Consider the following 13,244-nt stretch of genomic DNA (forward strand, 5'->3'; position numbering starts at 1 on the left):
TGTTTATTCTTAAATGTTTAAAAAGTTTTATGGTATAAGAGGAAGAGAAAGGAAATTGGCAATTCATATCATAACAAACACTATAGATTAGGAGTTATCAATTCTTGAAATTTAAATTTTTGAATGAGTTTAAAGATATATTCTTTCCCATCAGTGATGTAGGCTACTACAAAGTTTTGGGGGAAGGGAAAACCCCCAAAGCAGCCTGTCATAGTGAAGGCCAAATAATTCATTAGAAGAGCTAAGAAGAACATTAGGGTTTGTGGGGGACCTGCATCCTGGTAGCTTGAATTCACATAGAGGAAGGTTCATTAAATGCTAACAAATGCTTCTCAAAAAAAAGTGTTTATTTTCATGATTTTTAATTTATATATACAGAAATGTTCTAATAAATTTAATGCCAATTATTATTTATTAGAAAAATTTAGCCTTATTTTCCTGAATTGCAGGACCATCCTTGAAAAAGGGACAACCAAGATCTAAAATGGTAAACCAAGAAGTTTGTGTTCAAATGTCTCTTTAAAATTATTCTTTCTTGTCATATAAAAGTAATTCATTTGTCATCTCAATTTTATTCTTGTTATCAGTTACTTGTTTCTATAATTGTTCCTGCCTTTTGCATATTTTCTTCTGCCTTCTGTTTTTTTGAATCATGTTGGCCTTGTTTTGAGTCTGTGGTTTTAGGTATTTTTGATCTCTGTTACTTAAATTAGATAATATATATCAGGCATCTCAGAGATTTAATGGTAGGGATAAAAAAGTGGTAAATAGGATAATTGGAATGGGAAGATAAAATCCAGTCATTTTTAAAATATTAATCTGGAATCATTTTATTCATACAAATGTTTTATGTATGTCTTGTCACAGTGCCAATTTTATTGCAAATAGTTTGTATTTCTTCTTTCTCAAATATCGATCTAATAATATTCAGGAATTTTTCTCCTAAAGACATCTAGTAAAAACATCACCAAAAAGGTAGACGAGGCAGTTCCAGATAGGAGAACCAGACTTCCACGAAGAGCAGCAAAAACTAAAAAAAACTATAAGGATCTCTCAAACTCAGAATCAGAGAGTGAAAAAGAATTTTCACATTCATTTAAAGAGGAATTGCTAGTAAAGGTAAATAGATATAATTTAAATTAATAATTTTTAAAAGCTTCTTAAAATACTAAATATATATTTTTTTGGAAAAATGTCAAATTTATCTTGTCACTTCTTTTTAAGATTTAACCTTCGATATGAGAAAACTTATATAATAATTCTACAAATTGGTCCTAAGGCAATATAATGGTAAATTTTGTAGTAAGTTGGCATTAGTGTTCCAAAGCAGATGTCTGACTCTAGTAAAACTAAAAGATTATATCTTTCAAATAGAGTACTACGTGATCTTTCCAAAATTATGTTTCAATAAAGTATAGCCTATTGGTAAGCTGTGGATCTTTCTCTTGAACTCTAGTAAAACTAAAAGATTATATCTTTCAAATAGAGTACTACGTGATCTTTCCAAAATTATATTTCAATAAAGTATAGCCTATTGGTAAGCTGTGGATCTTTCTCTTGAACGAAAGCAAAGAAATTGGCATCTGAGGTTCTTCCCATACACTGTCCCACCTGTGCCCATCCCTAACTTCTTGTCTCATAATGTTCAAACATATTCCCAGCCACCTGTGCTTGAAAGCTTTTTTAATGAAGTAAAAATATATATATGTATACATGAGCATATACAGTGCTTACAATGTGCCAGCTGCTATTTTAAGGAGTTTATAGATTTAAGTTCATTAAATCTCATAAGTACTACAGGTAATTAGTTCCATTACTGTTATCCTATTTTACAAATGAGAAAATTGAGGCTCAGAGAGAAGAAGGAACATTTCCTAGGTCACACAGAGAGGACATAATTTAGCTAGGATTTAAACCCAAGGAGTCTGGCACTAAAATAGGTCTCTGATCACTACACTATGCTGATATTAAGTCATTAAATTTCCATCTCTCCTTGTCTGTAACCTTGTTATCTCTTACCTGAAAGACTTTGTAACTTATCTCCTCATTTTCTATCATTTCTTACTTTAGTTTACCATACATATAGTAAGATAAATCTTCCCAAGCCACTTCTCATCCTATCCTTCTTCAAAGAAAAATCCTGAAAATCTCTCTCTTGTCAGATATTCAAAGCATCAAAATTCCTTTCCAAACTTATTTCCACTCTTCTTCAGTATACAAGGGTGCCTCAGTAAGTTTGTGGGAAAAAAAATTAAAAGATAACATGAGTCTTTCCATGAACTTTTTGAAGTACCCTTGTATACCCATCTCTGTAATGGTTAAATAGTAAAACCTGTGATTCCTAAATAAGACCTATGCTTCTAAACTCCTTTTGCTCTTGTCAGCAGTCTTTATTCCCAGCACATCTTCCCCTCACCACCTTCTTTCACAAAGAAGTATCAGTACCTCATGTACCATGAAATCTAGCAATTCTTTGTTTTCCCTAAACTAGATATAACTTCTTCTTTGAAATCTTATAGCATTTTATTTTTCTCTTATGACATTTACTATATAGTCTATGTATTTTCCTGTGAATTTGTATTATATCTTCCAGCATATGAGAAAGTCTTTCTTACTACTCATGTGTAGGCCCTTATGCCTGTATGTATAAGATAAATATAAGACATTTAATAAGTATTTTAATATAATTTAATTGTTTTATTAAGTGTAAATATTTGTATTCGAGTATAATTTGAAAGTTATCAATACATCTAGGAGGAGAATATTCATTCAAGAACCGCAACCATAAAGCTGCCAAAAAAACAAAAGAAAGTCTCCTGTACTGAAACACCAAAGGAACTATCAAAAGAACGGAAAAACTCACCTCTACTAAAAAATACTATAAGAGTTAATAGCCTTGATGTATCTCCTGTGTCTTTATCTGGCAGTCCATCATCTATAGAAGTAATGAGATGTCAGTATCATTTTATTTTTCCTTGATTTTAATATTCAACAATTTTCTACTATAACTCTAATATTGTGAAAATATAATTTGAAGACTTAATTTTAAGGGGTGTTTTTAAGATTATAGGTAGCTAAAACTTTGGTTTTTAAACAGTTAATGCTAGTAACTTGGTTTTTGCTAACTTGGGAATAGTGTTACTAGGATACTGAAGTTCTTCATGTTAGAAAGTTAATGATCAAATGCTTCAATATGGAAAATATTTAATATATATTTACAAACTATAATGTGAAAGCTCAAATAAGTGCTTAATTTTAATGCTTTTAGCTCAAAATATATTAATAACATAAGAATTATGGAGATTTAATTTTTCCTATTTACATTTTATGGACAGAAGTCCAAGAAATATGATCCTTCTGTGGACCCATACTGGATTATCTTCATAAACAATTGAGGTTTTGCTTTTATTTAAAAATAATTGGTAGTGAAAAATTCATATTCTCTGGAGTTCTGGTATATAGTATGCCTATCTAGCACTGGAACTATAAAAATAAGCTTGCACTTTTTATATTGTTTTAAGTTCCTAGTAAGGATATTTTAAAGCATTTCTAAATGTTAATAATCATTTCACTTAAAATTCAACACTTAAATCAGTTAATATACTTATGCCTCCTTTAAAGTAGCTACTGTTGTTTTTGTTTTCATAATGCTCAGGTCGACTATCATTTCAGATAAGAACATACTCAGAAGACAGATGTACATGGCTTGATTTGTTCTGAAAAGTGTCTGAGAATTCATTTATACTAAGTCTAATTTCAGCAATGAATTTCCTGATTTTTATGTGAAGGATTTAGACTGGATGATTTCCCATGTCTTTTCTAATCATAAAATTCTGTGACTTTAATATATAATGATATTGTATATGATGTCAAAATACTCAAGATAATACTTAGGTTGATCATTATATTTCAGCTCATACTGTAGATATTTTTGTTTGAAATTGTTTTGAAAGTTCTTATGGTTACATTTACATTTCAAATTTAGTCATTATTTTCAAAGTCTTAGAAAATATTTTAAACATAATTTGATCTTAATTTATTGAAAGTTTTATCCTTTTTAAATACAGCTAAGATTTGAGGACTTGATACGTTATTATATTCTTGGAATTTAAACTAATCATGCTATTTCTAAAGCAGACCTCAATGATAACAACTGACATCTCTTTTTTTGTTTGTGTTTTGTGGGGCAATATAGGTGTAGAGAAAATAACAGAAAGGGATTTTACTCAAGATGATGACAATGTAACAAAATCTATATCACCTAATGCAAAAACTTCATCACCTGAATCCTTAAACAGTAGCAATGGAGTTGGAGGTCCAATAAAGTCACCCCAAAATAATGAGAACTTACTGTGTGCAGGTGACAGTTGCTCACCAACTCCACAACCACTCTTTTGGGTAAGAATGTATATATATTTTTCCTTCATCAGATATATCTGAAGGTGGTAAATCATTTCTCTCTAATCTTAATCAAATACGCTTTGCTTGTCTACGTAAGGTTTTGGGTTTGGTCGGGGGGCTGCAGAGAGAGGGACATAATGACAAGTAAGAGTTCCCAGTCTCAGCAAACCTAACAGACTCATGTGTAAGCTATATGGGAGGAAGAATGTGTTCACATGAGAATATAGAGTAAGATTAGAGTTCTGTGATAGGAATGATTGCTTTCTAAGAGGTGCTACTTATTTGTTTACATTTCAAAACTACATACATTTTCTAGATTTGAATAGATGTATTCCTGCAACACAGGCACCTCTTTCAAATTTTACTGTAATTCAAAGTCTGTAATCTTTAATAATCTTTAGTTACTAAAATCGCAAGTTGACAAAGTAAACTGACAAGAATGTAGTTGAAAACAGTACAACATAGTATTTGCTTCTGTTTTTATAAGGAAGTTTTTAAAACTAATAGGTAAATAGTATGGGTATAAAAATTTAATATGATATATTGAAAAGAAATTCTTTATTCTTCCTCTTTTATGTATCAAGTTGTATGTACCATTTCTTCTTAATAAAATACAGTAGTCCCCCCTTATCTGCAGGGGATACATCATTCCAAGACCCCCAGTGGATGTCAAAAACCAAGGAGAGTACCGAACCCGATTGCTGTCAGTTGGAACATGTTTCTATTTATGACTTCCATCCACAAATTTAATGCCTTTTCCATCTTAAGCATTTGCCACTCACTATAGCCATAACTTATGCAGTTTGAGGAGTGAACAAAACTAGCACAAATATTTTTCTTTCTTCACAGTTTTACAGAAGATTCATTCTTACTATAGATCTTAGCAACTCAGCATACAATTTTTTTTCCTTATTAAGTCAAGAACTTTTCACTTAAAGGAGGCTATTTATCGCTTCTCTTTAGCATATCTCAATGGCCAGCATCACTACTCTAGTGCTTTGGGGCCATTATTAAGTAAAATAAGGGTTACTTGAACACAAGCACTGCAATACTGCCACAGTCAATCTGATAACTGAGATGGCTACTAAGTGACTAATGGGTAGGTAGTATATACAGCGTAGATACTCTGGACAAAGGGATAATTCTTTGGGGCGGGGGATGGAGAGGGGTGGTGTGACTTTTACCATGCTACTCACAATGGCTTGTAATTTAAAACTAATGGATTGTTTATATCTGAAATTTTCCACTTAATATTTTTGGACTGTGGTTGACCTGGGTAAATGAAACCACAGAAAAGGAAACTATGGATAAGGGGGGACTATTGCATGTGAAACAGATAAAAGTGGAACTCTGCTGTCTAGCAGAGGTAGGAGGTCCAAACCCTAGCCTACCTAGCCTCCCTCTCCAAATAACTACTAAGGCACGTTTGCAAGACTCTCGGTTTCTACAGACCACAATTTCAAAATCAGTTTCCCAGTAGACTGTCATCCTGTGGTCCTTTGTCAATATTGCTCTATCGTCCTTAGTTTCCCTGCATCCTTTAATCCCTTCAGTATACCACCCTGCAAATCTCCAAACCTAGTAATTTCCACGCATCTTCTTTGATGCTACTTTGTGCTAGATGGAGTTTTGATCTGTTACATAGTCATCAGATGGACTCATGAGACATTTTTGGGCCCATTTACTGTTGACTCTTAATAAAGTGTTGGGAATTTGCTTCATAAAGTACAGATTGAGCATCCCTAATCCAATATCTGGAATTCAAAATAACTCCAAAATTAGAAACTTTTTGAGTGTCAACATGACGCTCAAAGGAAATGCTCACTGGACCATTTCAGGTTTTCAAATTAGGGATGTTCAGCCAGTTAAGTATTATGCAAATATTCCGAAATCCAAAACACTTCTGGTCTCAAGCATTTCACATAAGGAATACTGAACCTGTAGTTGTACCAGCTTATACTCTCAATAGTGCTATGTGATAGTGCCCATTTCTCTACAGTTTTAACTAACTGGGTGTTACCAGATGTGTCTGTTTTTACCAATCTGGTAAGTGTAAAGTCGTGTCTTACTTTAATTTGCATTTTCTTGATTAACTGCATCAAGAAATATTTTCATTTGTTTTTGGCCATTTTATGAATTGCCTGTTTATGCTTTCTGATTTTTTAATTGCATTGCTTGGTTTTTCTTATAAATTTGTAGTAGTTATTAATAGTCTGGATATTAATTATCATTTATATGCAATGTGAACATTCTTTTTCTAGTATGTGTCTTATCTTTTCACTTAGTAAAATCCAATACTTTCATATGACAAAAGATATCATGTAATAAAATTTACCAAACTTTTGGGTTGTTCAAGGAATCCTTCCCTAAGCTATTGTCATAAAAATATTTTTCTAAAATAACATTTTCTGGGTTTATTATTTTTTATTTTTATATTGAAGAAACTGTTGATTTTTATATCTCTAACACCTTGATGAATTAACTGTCTGCCTAGATTTTCTTGGATTTTCTATATAGACAGTCATATAAACTGTTACTCATGATAATTTTTGTTTTTTTATTTTTATATTGAAGAAACTGTTGATTTTTATATCTCTAACACCTTGATGAATTAATTGTCTGCCTAGATTTTCTTGGATTTTCTATATAGACAGTCATATAAACTGTTACTCATGATAATTTTTGGAAAAGAAAATAAGTAAACTAGGTAGAATTTGCACAGTTGCCTACAACATAATGCAAACAATTAACTAAAATAAAAGCTTTCTTTTTATAAGACCAAGAAAATATTAGGTATTTTTGCTCAAAATTGAAGCATTATTAATTAATTTTTAACTGTTCCAAAGGCCACATTGAACGTGTTAGTCGCAAACGAATGTACATAGAAGATAATCTAAGTAATTCCGATGAAGTAGAAATACAAAAGGAAGAAGAAAGGAGAGCAAACTTGCTTCCCAAAAAACTGTGTAAAACCAAAGATGCGGATCATCACACCTTCAAAAGTAGGTAGATCAAAATCCTGTGTTATCCTTTTAAATGAAAACTCTGATTCTGTTTAAGAATCCTTCAATCTCTAGTAAACCGGGGGAGGGTAGCATTTCTCAGTACCTTCTGTAGAAGTTTATTCATTTATGTTTTTAAAAAATTCCTGAGTAAATGTGCTAGGAAAGGCATTGTGTCAGGCATTGCTAAAAGTGAAATTACCATGACCCAGTCTCTATATTCAAGGATTTCACTGTATAATCAATATTCAATGAACATTTATTGAACACCTAAAAAAAAAAAAAAACAATCCTGTGTGAAAATGCAGTTATTTGGAAGGTGGCTTCTTAGAATTTGAATGATTCCATTCAGAAAACAAATTCCTTTTTAAAGACAACTTTGGATAAGACCTAGACAGATGATGCTTTATCACAAAGTTCACTTTATATGAGTAATGTAGTAAGAGGCATAGATCATTTTCATCATTCTATCACTTATTACCACATTTAAGTTTTACTAGACTATGATCTTATTGATGCGTTAGTGTGTCACCTTGTGTTAATAACAACATGGAAGTAGTCAGAAAATAATCCAAAAATGTTCCATTTTATTTTTTAATTTTTTTTAATGCTCCATTTTAAAATTGCCATTTCTGCTTTAATAGTCATCCCAAAGGGTTTTTTATAAATCAGATTAATCTCGGTTTTAAATTAAAAAAAAAAAAAGTAAATGACGGCTGCCTTTGAATTCATAACCTTTAGATAACACACAGAATCTAAAAATGAGATAGATTTTGTTCTCCATCTAATGACAAGGCTAAATTTATAATAATGCCTATTTTAACTTTAGCTGATTGTCTTCATTTTTTAGTGTCTGAAAGTATATCTCCATTGTCAACAAATGATTTTTCTATTCCTGTGGAGAAGTGGGACAGTGAAATTTCAAGTGTAGTGATTGGTGAGAAGCTCAATTCAGAATTGCAGAGGAAAATTAATGTGAGTTATCATTGTTTAAATTATGATTTATACAAGTAATATAATTGTGTGCCACACTTTCTACTAGACTGTTGGTTTGTTTAATCCTTTGGCAATAAACACCCGTTCGTGAACCCAACTTTCCTCATGTGAAAAATTGGAATAATTATTAGGTTAAAAACCTCATCTCAGGGGCCGGCCCGGTGGCGCACTGCTGCAGTGTGCCGCTTGGGAGCGCGGTGGCGCTCCCGCCGAGGGTTCGGATCCCACATACAGACCGGTTCCCGCTCACTGGCTGAGCAAGGTGTGGGAGCAACACCGAGGGTTGCGATCCCGTTGCCGGTCCCGGTCCGGTACGGGCGCGACACTGAGGGTTGCAATCCGTTGCCGGACACGAAAAAAGACAAACCTCATCTCATGAGCTGAGTTTCCCTTCTAAAATATGCATTAACCAATATTCTTTCTTTCTTACTAGTTCTTTCTCTTTTGTCTTATTTTAACATTTTGGCTCTTTTATGATTTTTCTTTTACTTTCCTAAACAAATTTTTTTCATGCCTTATCTGTTTTAGACTTTAAAAAAATCTCACAGAGATCATTGTTAGAGTAGTATAATAATCATAGTTAGAGCAGTCAGAGAAATCCTCTTTCACTTTGTTCTCCCAGCTCCGTATTTATGTATCCTTAGTTTTTGAGGTTACAATGTGATGGTGTATGCAAAAATGCTTTCTTTTTTTTTTTTTCCTTTTTGTCTTTTTTCGTGTCCGGCAACGGATCGCAACCCTCAGTGTCGCGCCCGTACCGGACCGGGACTGGCAACGGGATCGCAACCCTCGGTGTTGCGCCCGCACCTCGCTCAGCCAGTGAGCGGGAACCAGTCTGTATGTGGGATCCGAACCCTCAGCGGGAGTGCCGCCGCACTCCCAAGTGGCGCACTGTAGCAGTGCGCCACCGGGCCGGCCCCAAAAATGCTTTCTAAAACAACTTTTAATCATTGGTAATGTTTTTTCCATACATCTCTCTCTCTCTCTCATACCTACATTTGGAGTAGACAGTTCTTTTATGTCCTTACTTGCCTTTTCTTCTATTCAGAGGAAAAATATGAAATTATTTAAAGTTCTGTATATTTATTGTATTTTGATTTTTTTTGACCGAGATCAATCTAAATAGAGAAGCCATGATTTATATATTGTTATGTGTCTGTGGCTAGATGTGAATATAGATTCACATATAGATGTGAATTTTTTGTGAAAAATGATAAGAAAATAATTCTGAGTGTCACTTTTAGGCCGTGCTCTTGAAGATAATCACTAGCATTTTTGTAAATACTGTACAGTGTGGTGTTCTTATAATTAATTAATTAGCAAATCAACCTTTAGTCAAAGCCTTACTGATTGAATTAGACACTGCTCTGAACTTATTTACTAACACTTAGGTTTAAATAACTGATTTTTTAATTTTTTACTTAGTTTACTAAATTCTTCCTAGTTGTTTACATTTCATGGAAAAGGCTTTGTTCTTAATATAGTCTTGATCAGATTATTATTCTGTAAAGTTAAAAATGAGTATTTTTCAGATCCGACATAAAATGGTGGATTATTTTACTAAGCAGTCTTGGAAAACAGCTCAGCAGCATCTGAAAACAATGAACCATCAAATTCAGGAGTATAGGTTTGTGATGAAAATATATTCTGAAAACTTCTGAATGCTATATATTCACATATTCTGAGTGCTATAGTTTTTAAAATCTCATTTTGATTCTTTAATAGGATTAAAAAGCTTGATGAATTCCAATTTATAATCCTAGAGGAGATGGAGAATTTTGAGAAAGATTCACAGTCTTTGAAAGATTTGGAGAAGGAATTTGTGGTGTGTGCTTTTAAAAATTATTGTAAAACTTTGTTTTTAAAGAGCTAAACTTAGAAAAACTTTTATTTACTTTCTGCTTTGATAGCACATCTAAAGCTTTTGTTCTTTAGAACATAATTTAGTTTTATCTCAGATTATTAGTCAGCTTCATATAAACACACTTAAATTACAAACTTAAGTTTATGATGAATATCATTGGTAACAAGGGAGAAATCCTGATAAAATTTACTTTTGATTTTTTTTTAATCTGAAAGAGTGTATGATTTCTGGAATAACAGAAATATAGTAATTCTGTCAGGTTTTAATTTTGAAACATCTTAAAGTATAACTAATTTTTGTATCTTAAAATATAGGACTTTTGGGAAAAGATATTTCAGAAGTTCAGTGCTTATCAAAAAAGTGAACAGCAGAGGTTAGTATGACATTCTTATGACTAAAATCTATAAAATTAGATTTTTAAATTAGTAATAAGTTTATATTATTTGAAAAATTAAAATTATATATACTATATTATAACAATTTAATTTGAATTCCTGATAAATACAAAGGTAACTCTCATTATTTTACCTGTTAGGCTTCATCTTTTGAAAATTTCTTTGGGTAAAAATGTCTTCTCTAACACCGAATATGAAGAAACTATTTTTACATCTGAGGTATAAATTTTATATTTTATATGTAATCTTTCTTGATATTGGTTAGTCTAACTTGTCTTTTTGTAGTGAATATATTTCATGAGGGAAATATTTACTTATTTTACAGATGTGTTTGATGAAAGAAAACATGAAAGTGCTGCAAGACAGGCTTCTTAAGGAAATGGTAAATCAACTATCTAAGTTTGGGTTTTTCAAATGGAAAAATCATGCTTTCATGTCTTTTAATGGGAAATTCTTTCATAGGTTTTTCTTTCTTTTTCTTTTTGGGAGGCAGTTTACCCAAGCGACTTTTAGTTCTTTAAATATGCTCCCATTATTTAATTTATAGTAAAAGAATAGGGTTAATTTTCATAATGAGTCCCTCCTAAGGAAAAAAAAAGTATCAATTTGCAAGTTGAAAAATTAGCTAGAAGAATGATTTATTTGCATTGTTTCTAAACAATGTGTACTGCAGCAGGCCTCTGTTGTGCCCTGCCTTCTGAAGGAGAAGATATGGCAGGATAAAGTACCCAGAAAAGCTGTAGAAGAATTATTGTCCACTTGGACAAGACTTCATTTACTTAGATTTGGGGACAGAATTAGTTAACTTTCCAAAGGCCTAGTAGATCAGTAGCTGCATTATGGGGAAAAGTATACCTGGGAGGGGACTGATAGCACTGCTGCTCTAAGTGAACATGTCTTTGGTGTTTTCTTAAAGATGAAAGGCATTTCGAAATACACTTTAGCACTGATCTTTGTATACAGGGTATATTAATATACTTATAATATTTTAATAGAACTTCACTATGCTGAAATAGTAGGGGATCAGGATATTGTGGCCAAGCTAGTTTAGCTTGAGGCAAACAAGAAGCTACCTAAGTTAATCTGTTGAAATTTTTTTCTAGATTACTTTTATTTTACTATCTTCCTTTAAAAACTAAATCTAAATTTCATTGATTTGGGGTTTTAAAAGGTTGGTAGTCTTTTCTCAGTTGATCATCTCAAATATCATTGATGATCACAGAATTCTGTAGATATCTAGATTTAGACCCTGGGGTACTGGGTAGAATGAACACTGATGCCCAATATTCTTATGTAAGGGGTCGTTTTAAAAAGAATCCATAATGGAAGCTTGATTTTTTTCTTGCCCACAGCAAGAAGAACAGCTTCTTGATGTACGAAGAGGACTGATGTCATTATTCATGGCTCATGGAAGAAATGTTAATGTGTGAAATCTAGTTGTTATCAACATGTTTTAGCTAATTATTCTTTTTGTGTGTATAACTGAGGAAATAACAGAGTTGCCCACAAAGAGAAACATAGACATCACCCAGGCAAGTGTACCTTTGCAGGAACCCCCAGATTCAAAGGAATATCTTCTTATGGATGAGAAAGAACCACTATAATATGATTCTAAGCCCAAAAAACTTTTTTTGTCTACATAATACTCTTATTTTTTGAGAGAAAAAGTTTCAGGAAATCAAACTGTAAAAGGAATGGGCTTACTTTTGTAGTAATATTTGCATTAGGCAAATATTATTAACTGTACTCACAAAACTATTTTCTTTAATAGCTCAGAATGTACAAAATTTAGCCACACTTTGAAGGGGAGGAAATTTTTTACCTGCATGTTAGATCTGTACTTTCAGCACACTACTGTAGATATTTATTCAGTTATGGCTCCCATGTATTAGAAGGCACTAAATGGCCTAAAATAATTACTCTATTGTCTAAATATTTTAACTCACTGTATAAGTTTTAACTCATAAGCAGGCTGTTTGACAAGTACTTTTTAAGCTCCTGTATTTGCTGTAATATTTTGCTACATTAATTTATAAAGATGTGTACACATTTAATTTGCTTCAACATATTAAAGTTTAAATAAATGTTTTCTCACTTGGATAAATATTATGTGAACACTGGGTCAAACAAAATATTCTTCTCCAGTCAGGCAACTGAAGTGTAATACCAAGCAGCCTTAATATCCCTTGCCAATTTAATGGTAGCAGAGTATTTGAATTAGACAAGTACTTAAATACAGGGGTAAAAGTGGCTTCTTAGTCAAGATAAGCAAAAGAAAACCCTTCTCATTTAGCCAGCTTTATTCAATATTAGCATTAGCTAAGATTTATTGATAGGGTAGCAGGGTTTATATTCCAAGTGAGAGTGACAGCTCTGCTATAATATTAAATACTACTCAGGAATTGCAACTCCATGTTCCCCTGTGAGACTTTAGAACTAATCCCATTGTGCCTTACCTCCCTGTTTACCTCATCCTTAGCCAGGATTACAAGTTTCCTAAATCATACGTTACACATATTTCCATACTTCAATGTATATGTAATCCATCCCAAGTTCATACTTCTTCCCTGCCCTTCCAAATTTTTC

General features: G+C 32.4%; 1 protein-coding gene across 1 annotated transcript in view; it reads left to right on the forward strand.

Annotated features, from left to right (window-relative positions):
• SYCP2 (synaptonemal complex protein 2) overlaps positions 1 to 12,467 on the forward strand; it is a 59,273-nt gene extending 46,806 nt beyond the window's left edge. Inside the window, exons 30-42 of the mRNA XM_008579701.1 lie at positions 450 to 487; positions 949 to 1,119; positions 2,755 to 2,953; positions 4,196 to 4,398; positions 5,955 to 5,982; positions 7,248 to 7,403; positions 8,254 to 8,378; positions 9,932 to 10,026; positions 10,125 to 10,224; positions 10,578 to 10,636; positions 10,799 to 10,877; positions 10,984 to 11,040; positions 12,011 to 12,467. Coding sequence (XP_008577923.1) covers positions 450 to 487; positions 949 to 1,119; positions 2,755 to 2,953; positions 4,196 to 4,398; positions 5,955 to 5,982; positions 7,248 to 7,403; positions 8,254 to 8,378; positions 9,932 to 10,026; positions 10,125 to 10,224; positions 10,578 to 10,636; positions 10,799 to 10,877; positions 10,984 to 11,040; positions 12,011 to 12,088 — 1,388 coding nt within the window. The 3' untranslated portion in view covers positions 12,089 to 12,467. The remainder of the gene's footprint in view (positions 1 to 449; positions 488 to 948; positions 1,120 to 2,754; positions 2,954 to 4,195; positions 4,399 to 5,954; positions 5,983 to 7,247; positions 7,404 to 8,253; positions 8,379 to 9,931; positions 10,027 to 10,124; positions 10,225 to 10,577; positions 10,637 to 10,798; positions 10,878 to 10,983; positions 11,041 to 12,010) is intronic.
• The last annotated feature ends 777 nt before the right edge of the window (positions 12,468 to 13,244 follow it).

This window comes from Galeopterus variegatus, unplaced genomic scaffold (genome assembly GCF_000696425.1).
Source record: "Galeopterus variegatus unplaced genomic scaffold, G_variegatus-3.0.2 Scaffold1944, whole genome shotgun sequence".
NCBI lineage: Eukaryota > Metazoa > Chordata > Mammalia > Dermoptera > Cynocephalidae > Galeopterus > Galeopterus variegatus.